The sequence below is a fragment of the Theropithecus gelada genome, chromosome 13 (assembly GCF_003255815.1).
Source record: "Theropithecus gelada isolate Dixy chromosome 13, Tgel_1.0, whole genome shotgun sequence".
In the NCBI taxonomy this organism is placed as follows: Eukaryota; Metazoa; Chordata; class Mammalia; order Primates; family Cercopithecidae; genus Theropithecus; species Theropithecus gelada.
This window is the reverse complement of record NC_037681.1, coordinates 81691075-81705051: the sequence shown is the minus strand read 5'-3', so window position 1 is coordinate 81705051 and position 13977 is coordinate 81691075. Positions and strand designations below refer to the sequence as shown.

Here is a 13977-nt window from a genome sequence, read left to right as displayed (position 1 = left end):
GAAACTCCATCTCAAAAAAAAAAAAAAAGAAAAGAAAAGAAAAAGAAAATGTAGACTCTGAGCAGCTGTGTAGCTAAATAAAATGTGGGAGAGTTTCACTTTTAAATTATGGGAGTGAATACTGGTGGTCAATTAGCAGTCTCTACATAACAGCTTAATTTCAAGGATTATATGCTACCCAGATTTCTATTATTTACTTCATTAGAATACATTTTTTAAACATTTTAAATTACAGTGAAACGTGAAACTAAAAAGGAACCCCATTCATACCAAAAATATACACACGGATAAATGTTTATGAATAAAAGGCAATAAAAATAAATTCAAATGCCTTTGAGATTCCAGCTACTACCAAACATTACCTGAGAATGAGATTTAAAATTAAACATCTTTTTCTCCATGACAAGGCATAGGGTTGTACAAAATAACAAAATGTGGAAAAGTAGGAGGTATCAATAAACATTTTTTGTCTATTTCAAGGTCTGTAAGAAAGGTATGTGTTAGAGGCCATGTTCATGTTCCAAGTGTCTCCAATAGTTACGTTCCAGCATGGAGCTTTTTACTACCAAAAGTAGAGGCCCCTGTTTATAATATTCTCCTAAATTGAGATGCCAAGTGTTGAGACTACAAGTGCTACATGGTGTCATCCCTTATGTGTATATGTGTGTGGCAGTTCCATATCTAACACTGCAGAATCTTGACTGACTTTTTCCCCCAAGCCTATCAAGCTTCTACTGATTGCTTACTGTTGAACAATATTTTTCCCCTTTGTCTCTCAGTACCTGTGCTAGAAACAGAGACTTTCCTATTCTTTTTGTTTGTTTGTTTTTGAGATGGAGTCTCGCTCTCTTGCCCAGGCTGGAGTGCAGTGATGTGATCTTGGCTAACTGCAAGCTCCGCCTCACAGGTTCACGCCATTCTCCTGCCTCAGCCTCCCGAGTAGCTGGGACTACCAGCGCGTGCCACCACACCTGGCAAATTTTTTTGTATTTTTAGTACAGATGGGGTTTCACCATGTTAGCCAAGATGGTCTCAATCTCCTGACCTTGTGATCCACCTGCCTTGGCCTCCCAAAGAGACTTTCCTATTCTTCTAATAGGCTGCTATTCAAGAATATCCCTATTCCTAGACACTGTTCCACCTGATCCCCTTAGCAGGGCTTTAGTCTTTAAGATAGCTCCTGATTGAAAACTGCATCTTGCTAATATGGTTATTAAAAAGTGCTTACCACTTTTAACAAGAGTTTATATTGAACCTTTACTATATGGCAAGTGCTCTAAGTGCACAGTACACAGCATTGCTTACTCCTCTCAACAACTTAATGAAGAAGGTATCATTATTATCCCCATTTTACAGAAGAAGAAACTGAGATACATGGGTTAAATTCTCTAAGGAAACTATAGGCTGGGCAGGGTGGCTCACACCTGTAATTCTGGCACTTCAGGAGGCTGAAGTGGGTGGACTGCTTGAGCTCAGGAGTTTGAGACCAGCCTGGCAACATGACAAAACCCTATCTCTACAAAAAATACAAAAAAAATTAGCCAGATGTGGTGTGTGTCTGTAGTCCCAGTTACTTGGGAGGTGGGAGGATGGCTTGAGCTCAGGAGGCAGAGGTTGCAGGGAGAAGAAAAGGGGTATGGGTGCCCTGAGGGTGGATGCCTATAATGGCCTAGCTGTCAGGACATTGAGCATTGGGCCACTAAGTAGAGTGGGCAAAAGCTGTTCATGTTTCCCATCCTTAGAACCTTCAAGGGAGGACAGAAGTGGTTCCAGAATGGTGGTACTCCCACACTGCCAGCAGAGGCAGAAGCAAGTCCTCTGTGGAGTTAATCCTAGATAGGTGTGCTCCAGTAGCCAGTACACCTTTCAAAATACACCAATTATGGATAACCCAATGTTTCTCAGAATTTGCTTAGGGCCTTGCCCAATGACCTCCCCAGAAAAGGCTCAGAAAAGGCCTCCCCAGTAAATTCTCAGAGGAATTGAAGCCAGTCTTATGACCTACTGCCTCTTTTCAGGTTATTATCACCTAGCACACCTCACCAAATAGTGGTAATATTGCCTTTTCTGTATACAGCTAGCTTTCTGCATGTTACCCTTTTTAATATTTGATAAAATAATTTCCTTAAAAATTATATCAAGTAAGAATACAAAGGTTCAATATCAGAAAACTCAATGTCATCTACCACATTACTAAAGGTGAGAAACTACAAAGCATCTAGACAAATGATTCTTTCTTTTATATTTTATTTTTTTTGAGAGAGGGTCTTGTTCTGTCATCCAGGCTGAAGTGCAGGGGCGCAATCATGTCTCACTGCATCCTCAACTTCCTGGGCTCAAGCAATCCTCCCTTCAGCCTTCCAAGTAGCTGGGACTACAGGCACGTGCTGAGTCCCTGAGTCCTGAGCTGAAATTATCTGCCTGCCTTGGCCTCCCAAAGTTCTGGGATTACACGTGTGAGCCACTGTACCTGGCTCTGCTAATGCAGATTTAAATTAGCTATAAAAGAGAAAAGCTTTCGGCCGGGCATGGTGACTCATGCTTGTAATCCCAGCACTTTGGGAGGCCAAGGTGGGCTGATCACAAGGTCAGGAGATCGAGACCATCCTGGCTAATACGGTGAAACTCCGTGTCTACTCCCAGCTACCCGGGAGGCTGAGGCAGGAGAATGGCATGAACCCTGGAGGCGGAGCTTGTGGTGAGCCGAGATCGCGCCACTGCACTCCACTGGGCGACAGTGCGAGACTCATCTCAAAACAAAAAACAAAAAACAAAAAAAACAAAAAAAAAAAAAAAAAAAAGAGGAAAAAAAGAGAAAAAAATAGGAAAAAAAGGGAAAAGCTTTCAATAAAGACTAGTATAAAACTCACAGCGAACATCATGAGTTAATAGAGCAACCTTAGAATCTAAAGCAGAAATAAGATGAAAATGCCTGCTACCCCAGTTAGTGTCAAACATAGACTGACAACTTGGCCAAATCAACAAAACAGAAGTATAAGGACTGTGAGGGAAGGACATGCCAGGCGCAATGGCTCACACCTGTAATCTCAGCACTTTGGGAGGCTGAGGCAGGAAGATCACTTGAAGTCAGGAGTTCGAGGTCAGCCTGGCCAACATGGTGAAACCCCATCTCTACTAAAAAACTTAGCCAGACATGGTGGCACTCGCTTGTAGTCCCAGCTACTTGGGAGGCTGAAACAGGAGAATCGCTTGAACCCACCAGGCAGAGATTGCAGGGAGACGAGATCACGCCACTGCACCCCAGCCTGGGAGGCAGAGCAAGATTCTGTCTCAAAAAAATAAAAAAGGGCCAGGCGCTGTGGCTCACTCCTGTAATCTCAGCACTTTGGGAGACCGAGGCGGGCAGATCACAAGGTCAGGAGATCGAGACCATCCTGGCTAACACAGTGAAACCCCGTCTCTACTAAAAATACAAAAAATTAGCTGGGTGTGGCGGCAGGCGCCTGTAGTCCCAGCTACGCGGGAGGCTGAGGCAGGAGAATGGCGTGAACCCAGGAGGCAGAGCTTGCAGTGAGACGAGATCTTGCCACTGCACTCCAGCCTGGGCGACTGAGAGAGATTCCATCTCTAGAATAGAATAGAATAGAATAGAATAGAATAGAATAGAATAGAATAGAGTAGACTAGACTAGACTAGAGTAGAATAGAGTAGAATAGACTAGAATAGAATAGACTAGACTAGAATACAATAGAATACAATAGACTAGAATAGACTAGACTAGACTAGAATAGAATAGACTACAATAGAATAGACTAGACTAGACTAGACTAGACTAGAATAGAATACAATAGACTAGACTAGACTAGACTAGAATAGACCACACTAGAATAGACTAGACTAGACTAGAATAGAATAGACTAGACTAGACTAGACTAGACTAGGACTAGACAAGAATAGACTAGACTAGACTAGAATAGGCTAGACTAGAATGGAATAGACTAGACTAGACTAGAATAGACTAGACTAGAATAGAATAGACTAGAATAGACTAGACTAGAATAGACTAGAATAGACTAGACTAGAATAGACTAGAATAGAATAGACTAGAATAGACTAGAGTAGAATAGACTAGAATAGACTAGAACAGAATAGACTAGAAGACTAGACTAGAATAGACTAGAATAGACTAGACTAGACTAGAATAGACTAGACTAGACTAGAATAGACTAGACTAGTATAGAATAGACTAGACTAGAATAGACTAGAATAGACTAGACTAGACTAGACTAGAATAGACTAGAAGAGACTAGACTAGACTAGACTAGAATAGTAAAATAAAAGACAATGTACTGGGAAAGAAACTGACACATACCAACAAAACAGAGAGCCCCAGTTTCATGCTTACAGAACTTGGAATGTAATGAAATGAGATGATAGGGATTATGTAGTAGATGGTGCTAGGAAAACTGACTGCAATCCTACTTGGCATGCTCTGCAGACATTCACTCAGAAAACCCAAAATAATATAACTTGGCACCAAGGTCACTTAGGTTGGCAGAAAGATATAGCACAGTAAACAACTAGCATGTAAAGGAGGCATCCTCCTTAGGTAAACCTCGTGTGTGATAGGGAGCACTATCTTGTAAAAAACCCTCAAGGTAGTTCCAGGTCCCTACAACAAGGAACAAGCTTGGTTACCGGTTTCATATCTTACTCAGATAAATCAACATCTGTGCTTTGTCTTTTTACAGTTAAAACAAGCAAAAAAGGCTGCCTGGTAAAGAGTTTACTTTCCATATTTATCTTAACTTTGTAGGTTACCAAGGAAACAGTGCTGAACAGAAAGTAAACCCCAGATAATTTTTTCCCCATAGGAAGAGAAGGGGTTTTGTTAACCCCTTCCTTTTAATGACTAGATGGAGAAAAAGTTTAATTCATACCTCATACTATATCCAAAAATTAATTCCAATTAAATTTAAGACCTAAATGTAAATGGTAAAACTATAAAACCAATAGAACAAGACCTAAGGCTGGGCGCAGTGGCTCACGCCTGTAATCCCAGCACTTTGGGAGGCCAAGGTGGGCAGATCACCTGAGGTCAGGAGTTCGAGACCAGCCTGGCCAACATGGTGAAACCCTGTCTATACTAAAAATACAATAAAAATTAGCCGGGTGTGGTGGTGCATGCCTGTAGTCCTAGCTACACGGAAGGCTGAGGCAGGAGAATGGCTTGAACCCGGGAGGCGGAGGTTACAGTGAACCAAGATTGTGCCACTGCACTCCAGCCTGGGCAACAAGAGGGAAACTCCATCTCAAAAACAAAACAAAACAAAAGACATAAAAAACATAAACCATTGGGGGGATTTCTATTATATGAAAAACAACAAAGACAAGAATGAACAAATGGCAAGTTATTTCCAACATCTGAACTTGACAAGAAAATAGTATCTACATATAAATAATTTCTTGGCTGGGAGCAGTGGCTCATGCCTGTAATCCCACCACTTTGGGGGCAGAGAGGCAGGCAGATCTCTTGAGCTCACGAGTTCGAGACCAGCTTAGGCAATATGGAGAAACCCCATCTCTACAAAAAAATACAAAAATTAGCCAGGTGTGGTGGTACATGCCTTTAGTCCCAGCTACTTGGGATGCTGAGGTGGGAGGATGGTTTGAGCTCAGGAGGTGGAGGTTGCAGTGAGGTGAGATCACACCATTGCACTCCAGCCTGGGCAACAGGGCCAGACTTTGTCCCAAAAAAAAAAAAAAAAAAATGTGTGTATATATATACACACACACACACACACAGAGTTTATACCATACTGTAATCAGCAAGAAAGAAAAACTCAATAGAAAAGAGACAAATTATAAGTACAGACTATCCACAGAATGGAAAATCAGAATGACTAAAAAGCATATACTTCATCAGTAATCAGATAATGCAGATTAAGAAAAAATAATATTTTATACACATCAGATTAGCAAAAATCAGAAAATATCAAGTGCTACTGAAAATGAAGAGAAAATGAAGCCCTCAGGTCTTGCTTGTGGAAAGGAAACTGGGATAACCATTCCTGAGAACGATCCAGCATGACTTAAATTAAATATGCATATTCCTCAAACTCTAGGACATATATAGCAAAGAAATGAAAGGGCAGGTTTCCTGAAAGGGCATTCTTCCTTCATAGGAAGACATGTACAAGCTTGCAGAAGTGGAAATAGCTGGGAAAAATATAAGTATCTGTGACTAGAGGAAAAGATGAGCTTTGGTATATGAACACAACAGAATAATATGCACCGGTCAAAAGCACATTTTAGGTCAGGCGTGGTGGCTCACGCTTGTAATCCCAGCACTTTGGGAGGCCAAGGCGGGCGGATCATGAGGTCAGCAGATTGAGACCATCCCGGCTAACACGGTGAAACCCCGTCTCTATAAAAATACAAAAAATTAGCCGGGTGTGGTGGCGCGCGCCTGTAGTCCCAGCTATTCGGGAGACTGAGGCAGGAGAATGGCATGAACCTGGGAGGCGGAGCTTGCAGTGAGCCGAGATTGCACCACTGCACTCCTGTCTGGGTGATAAGAGTGAGACTCGGTCTCAAAAAATAAAAATACAAAAACTAGCTAGACATGGTGTCAAGCGCCTGTAATCCCAGCTACTCAGGAGGCTGAGGCAGGAGAATCGCTTAAACCTGGGAGGCAGAGGTTGCAGTGAGCCAGGATCGTGCCATTGCACTCCAGCCTGGGTGACGAGAGTGAAACTCCATCAAAAAATAGAACTATTCTTGTGTTCTGTTTTACCTTAAGAGTTTTTATTCATCTCCCTCCTGCAATTTCATACTGTACTCCCCCTAGTTAATATTTGTCCTTCCAAGTCATCTCTCATATTTTGGATATAGTTTCTTGAAAACCATATAATAGTATTTATATGTTTAAATTTTTAACATAAATGATATTGTGGCATAAATTGTATTCTTCTTTCATAAAATATTAGGTTTTTAAGACTTATCCACATTATTTATATAATGTGCTTTTTTGTTGTTGTCGTTGTTTTTTTGAGACAGAGTCTCGCTGTGTCACCCAGGCTGAGTGCCCGCCATCACGGCCGGCTAATTTTTTTAGTAGAGACGGGGTTTCACCATGTTAACCAGGATGGTCTCGATCTCCTGACCTCGTGATCCGCCCGCCTCAGCCTCCCAAAGTGCTGAGATTACAGGTGTGAGCCACCTTGCCCGGCCTAGTTTTTGTTTTTTTAGGAGAGATGGGATTTCACCATGTTTGCCAGGCTGGTCTCAAACTTCTGACCTCAGGTGATCTGCCCACCTCAGCCTCCCAAAGTGCTGGGATTACAGGCGTGAGCCACCACAGCACCTCTCTCTCTCTCTCTCTCTATATATATATATATAAAAAACTTTTTTTTTTTTTTTTTTGGAGATAGTCTGTGTTGCCCACGCTGGAGTGCAGTGGTGCAATGTCGGCTCCCGGGTTCAAGCAATTCTCCTGCCTCAGCCTCCCGAGTAGCTGGGACTAGAGGTGCGTACCACCATGCCAGGCTAATTTTTTGTATTTTTAGTGGAGACGGGGTTTCACCATGTTGCCCAGGCTAGTCTTGAACTCCTGAGCTCAGGTGATCTGCCTGCCTCAGCCTCCCAAAGTGCTAGGATTGCAGGTGTGAGCCACCACACCTGGCCCATAAATTTTTTTTTTTTTTTTTTTTTTTTTTTTTGGGACAAAATTTCACTCTTGTTGCCCAGGCTGGAGTGCAATGGCGCGATCTCCGCTCACTGCAACCTCCACTTCCTGGGTTCAAGTGATTCTCCTGCCTCAGCCTCCCAAGTAGCTGGGATTACAGGTGCATGCCACCACGCCCGGCTAAGTTTTGTATTTTTAGTAGAGACGGGGTTTCATCATGTTAGTCAGGCTAGTCTCCAACTCCTGATCTCAGGTGATCCACCTGCCTCAGCCTCCCAAAGTGCTAGGATTACAGATATGAGGCACTGCACCCAGCCCCTGTATTTTTTAAAAAGGACTTTCAGGCCCGGTGCGGTGGCTCACACCTGTAATCCCAGCACTTTGGGAGGCTGAGGTGGGCAGATCTCAGATCTGCAGAGCTGAGATCTCACCACTGCACTCTATCCTGGGCGACAAGAGCAAAACCCGTCTCAGAAGAAAACTGAAATTAAAGTATATAAAAAAAGCACTTTTATGTGAGGCAGGTGTAGCAGTTATACCTATTGTTATAAATTAGGAAACTGAAAAACAAATAATGGGACTTAAATCTTACAGTAAGCAGTGATGTCTAAACTAGAATCTAGATTCCCCAAAATCTAGGTGTGAAGTCTTTTTATTTAACACACCTGTAGGTAATTCTATATAAATGTATTATTTGTCTTTTTTTTTTTTTCTTTTCAGTTGGAGTCTCGCTCTGTAGCAGACTGGAGTACAGTGGCGTGATCTCGGCTCACTGCAATCTCCGCCTCCCAGGTTCAAGCAATTTTCCTGCCTCAGCCTCCCGAGTAGCTGGGACTACAGGCACCCACCACCATGCCTGGCTACTTTTTGTATTTTTAGTAGAGACAGGGTTTCATCATATTGGCCAGGCTGGACTCGAACTTCTGACCTTGTGATCCACCCACCTTGGCCTCCCAAAGTGCTGGGATTATAGGTGTGAGCTACCACGCCTGGCCTATTTTTCTTTAAATCACAAAGAAATAGAATAGACATGTTTGCAGTAGGTAACATATACAATCATGTTAAAAAGAGACTTCATATTAATTCTAATCCTGCAAAAGCATTAACAATTTATCTTAAAGAAAAAGTCAATCAAGTTTCACATATTTTTATTTCTCTGTAAAAGTAACTTCACAACCTACTAAAAATAAAAATTTAACTGCATTCAGTTTCTGTTCATTTTTCTATTAAAGAAAGCACAAGATAAAGGATAGCTGTGTTCAAGTAATGTGTAATTATGACACACAGATTGAATCAAGTACGTACATAAAATGTTAAAACATCAAAATGTATAGTTCTCTTACCATTTCCTTTCTGAACTCATAAAATATAATCAGAAAAATTAAAAGAAACATGTTTTATTATTGTAACATATTTTATTTAATTAAAAATGTTTTGGTGTGTTAGCAATTTCTGTAAAGTAGCACTCCTTAAATAAGTTCCTAAAAATAATATTGGAGCCTTGAACATTTATCTTAGCTAAAAAAATTATTCTAAAACTGTCATGATAAAAAAGGTTACAAAATTTCTCTTTATTCTAGTTCTCAATTCCTTCTCCAGAATTTTAATACAAAAGGAATTTTCAGACACAAATAGTCACCAGATAATGCATACTATAATTTAGCAGACTTAACCAAACAATAAACACCCTTACAAAAGTGCCACTGTTGTATCACTTTGTGCTATACTCTTCTCCCTATACATCTTTAATAGTGGTCACTTCTACTTTACTTCTAGCATTCAATTTAGACATCTCAACCCCAAATTTAATAATTTATCAAAAATTTGAGAACAAAATTTCTACAAATTATCTAACAAATCAAAGCAGAACCTTTAATTGTAGAACACAAACGAAAAATAATACACAAGAAAACTTATCTCTTCAACTTCAAGGCTAATATCTGGGTGTTGGAAAATTGGCCAAAGATAAATACATTTTACTATAAAGTATTTATTTTTCTGCACTGGGTCAAGATTTCTATTTTAAAAGATATGTTACTTATGATACTGTCATTTCAAAAAAGGGCTTTCCAAGAAGCCTTTAGTAAAGTTCTTCTATGCTGGGTATGTACTTGGTTCCTGTATGTTTCAGTCTGAACTATTTGAGAATTACTTATTTGTTGAACATAGTCTATTAGAAAAAAAAAACTAAACTGCCGGGCGTGGTGGCTCATGCCTATATAATCCCAGCACTTTGGGAGGCTGAGGTGGGTGGATCACCAGGTCAGGAGATGGAGACCATCCTGGCTAACATGGTGAAACCCCATCTCTACTAAAAATACAAAAAAAATTAGCCGGGCCTGGTGGCGGGCGCCTGTAGTCCCAGCTACTCGGGAGGCTGAGGCAGGAGAATAGTGTGAACCCGGGAGGCGGAGCTTGCAGTGAGCCGAGATTGCGCCACTGGACTCCACCCTGGGTGACAGAGCAAGACTCGTCTCAAAAAAAAAAAAAAAAAGAAAAAGAAAAAGAAAAACATACTAAATCACAATTTTTATCAAACAGTTCAAAGTTTTCAACAATGTCTATAAATGTATTCTTATACACCTGTATTCCTGATAGTATTACTCTGTAGTACTTTCACAGCAAGTATATGAAGTTTCCTATTTTCTGGGGCAATATTCAGCGTACTGAAAGTTAACTGCATTTAAAATCATTATAAACCAAAAAACATGTCAAATAGCATATCGTATTATTTTGTTTTTGTTTTTGTTTTTGTTTTGTTTTGAGACACAGTCTTGCTCTATCCCCCACACTGGAGTGCAGTGGCGTGATCTCAGCTCCCTGCAACCTCTGCCTCCTGGGTTCAAGTGATTCTCCTGCCTCAGCCTCCTGAGTAGCTGGGACTACAGGTGCATGCCACTGCGCCCAGCTAACTTTTGTATTTTTAGTAGAGACAGGGTTTCACTGTGTTGGCCAGGCTGGTCTCAAATTCCTGACTGCAGATGATCCACCTGCCTTGGCCTCCCCAAGTGCTGAGATTACAGGCGTGAGGATTATCATATTCTAAATGGCAATTGAGCATTAAGACTATAAATGAGTCACAGCAGTAAAAATTAAACCTAAAAGAAAAATGTATCCAATGTGACACATTTTCAATATTTACAGAGCATCCTAAATATGGAATTTAAAAAAAATCACACAAGGTAGAAGCAAAAAATCTATAAAAAGATTAAAAATGACTATTATAACTGATTGTATCATTAAGTGCAAACTCAAAATAACTCAAGTATTTGTTGTAGGAAAAGAAAGTATACCTTTCATATACTTCTGATTCACCCAGTATGAAAACTAGTCATATTTTAAAGAGATAAATAATTTTTTTTTTTTTGAGATGGGGTTTCTCTCTTGTTGCCCAGGCTAGAGTGTAATGGCGAGATCTCCGGCTCACTGTAACCTCTGCCTCTCGGGTTCAAGTGATTCTCCTACCTCAGCCTCCCGAGTAGCTGGGATTACAGGCATGTGCCACCACACCTGGCTAATTTTGTATTTTTAGTAAAGATGGGGTTTCTCCATGTTGGTCAGGGTGGTCTCGAACTCCCAACCTCAGGTGATCTGCCCACCTCAGCCTCCCCAAGTGCTGGGATTACAGGCATGAGCCACCATGCCCAGCTTAAAGAGATAAATAAATAAGTGATCCTTAGAAGAAATGGAACAGTTTGTAAGAAAGATAAATTTCAGACTTTTTGCTAGGAGGGAAAACGATTAGGGCTACATACTCTATCATTCTAGAACCATCTTCTTCAGAATGCTTCTGGGTGACCTTTTCAAGATAAATTTTTAAAAATACAGTAAAAGATAGTAGTGTCAGTTGTTTGTGGGTGAAAATATAAACCCAACACTGGATATAATACAGATCAGAAAATTTTATTGTTGAGATTACTTAAGGTTGTAAAAAAAAATTTACCTTTTGCCTGTTCTCATACTGATATGTTATCACTCCATTTCTAAGGATTCCAAGTCAATTAATTTAGAACTTTTAAAAGTATTAATGATCCCTACTGTACCAAACTGTGCATGCTATAGTTCATCAATCTTACTCTTCCAATAAACCTAGAGATCTAAGTAAGATGAAAATGACAGCAGTCTCCATAATCTTAAAATCTAGGTGAAACAAATGTCCTTATGGTCCAATAATGTGTGTAATAAAATGTAACCAGGTCACCAGACCAACATACTAGTGTGTAACTTTAATTAAATTTCTAGCAGCAAAACACCTGAAATAGCCAATAACAAATGTTTTCATTGGATTGTACATTCATTTCTTTGTGAGAAATAATTTTAAAAAGTACTCTATTGTTCAACTGCAAGCAAACATGAAAGATATCAAAGATCTTGCTTTTCTCCATCTTTCCCAGTGGAATCAGGTGCAACTGGAACCTTATTAGTTTCAACAAAAACAGATTCAAAGGCAGCTTCCTGTTCATCCAAAGAATCAGCAACCGTGGCTCCTTTAGTTAGTGTTGGGTTGGTAAAAGATGGTTGCTGCTTGGAAATTTTACTTGATTCCACTGTTTTCCTACCTTTTCTTTTACCAAGAATTTTGACATAATTTGCAGGTATAAGTCCTGTTGTTTGGCCATCAAGACTAGCCAGAAGCCAACCACGCACTTTGGGTTGTTGTTCTGATGGAAAAAAAAAGACAGTCTTGTAATTACAATATACTTTGGAGGTCCAACAGAATATTAATGGTAAAGTATCATATTCAGGAAAATCTGTTATGCTTACATAGTAGATAACAAATAGTACATGCATATATCTTCAAAATCAAATGCTGAGTAGGCTTCACAGTTCTAGGGTCCATTCTTCTATTTTTATTTTATACTTACTAAATATTTCCTTCTACCTTGAAGAACATACAGTTTATATCAGTTAGTCCATTCATAGAGTAAGGAGATTTAGTTCTCTCAAAACTGAAAACAATGTCTTTCATATTTTAAATTGGAGTCTAAGAAATGAATATCTCATTCCTTCTCAACTGTGTAAGTTAGGAATAAGTATAGAAAAGATATACCTTTACGCACTCAGCTTTCTTAGCCTACTTTTGGCAAAAATATAAAATTCATTTCATGTGATTGTGATAAACAATCCTGAAGATAGTGAATATTAATTTCAATCCAAGATGGGCAAAAAACTGAAGACCTCTGTTATTTCTAGCCATATGATAAATAAAGGCAATATTCTAAGCTTAAAGTAAGGAAGATTATTTAATGTATTCAATTTTCTATGGTATTTTCCTATCTTATCTATATCTTTAAAAAGCTGCTTAACTGTTACAATTTTAGTTCAACATTATAATTTAGGCACAATATAAGACTTTTTAATGTTTAATGCTCTATAATAACAGAACAAAACAAATTTACCATGTCTATGACTGATTTTGTTCCAAATGCCCAAACATACGTTTCTTGAGCAATGGAGGAAAGCCAAGAAGCAAGCTAGTGTTAAGAGGCACTATTCATTGAAGAATGAAATATAAAATTTTTCTGAAGTGTTATTAAGTAACTGAAAGAAACCGCATGACCCCTAATGAAAATTATCTGTGTTGTTCCTGTCCCTAACAATAAATCTTTAAAAAATCACTCGTTTGAAACCCAAAATAGTAAATTGCTATTTTCCCTATAAGAAAAATACGAGTAGGCCAGGCGTGGTGGTACACATCTGTAATTCCAGCACTTTGGGAGGCCGAGGTGGGTGAATCACAAGGTCAGGAGTTCAAGACCAGCCTGACCAACATGGTGAAAGCCTGTCTCTACTAAAAATACAAAAACTAGCTGGGTGTGGTGGCATGTGCCTGTAGTCCCAGCTACTCAGGAGGCTGAGGCAGGAGAATTGCTTGAACCTGGGAGGCGGAGGTTGTAGTGAGCTGAGATGGTGCCACTGCACTCTAGCCCAGGCAACAGAGCGAGACTCTGTCTCAAAAAAAAAAAAAAAAAAAAGGGGGGGGGGGGAAGAAAAATATGAATAGAATACCTAAAAGTCTAGAGGTTTGTATTTTATTTTTTTCTTGAGACAAGGTTACGCTACATTGCCCAGGATGGAGTACAGTGGTGCTCTTCCACAGGTGTGATTACAGTGTACTACAGCCTCAAACTCCTGGCCTCAAGTGATCCTCCTGCCTCAGCTTCTTGAGTAGGTGGGACTATAGGCACACACCACTGTACCTCGCTTAAGTCTAGGATTTTTGTAATAGGGATGAGGCAAAGATTTAGTAATCTCATCCCAAATTTTCAATTATTTACATAGTAATGATTTCAACTATTTGCATAGTAATGAACATTGAAGGTATTTCT

General features: G+C 39.8%; 1 protein-coding gene across 1 annotated transcript in view; it reads right to left on the bottom strand.

The window, feature by feature from the left end:
- Positions 1–9043: 9043 nt before the first annotated feature.
- PEX13 (peroxisomal biogenesis factor 13) overlaps positions 9044–13977 on the bottom strand; it is a 37359-nt gene continuing 32425 nt past the window's right edge. The window contains exon 4 of the mRNA XM_025354556.1: positions 9044–12309. Within this exon, the coding sequence (XP_025210341.1) occupies positions 12011–12309 (299 nt within the window). The 3' untranslated portion in view covers positions 9044–12010. The remainder of the gene's footprint in view (positions 12310–13977) is intronic.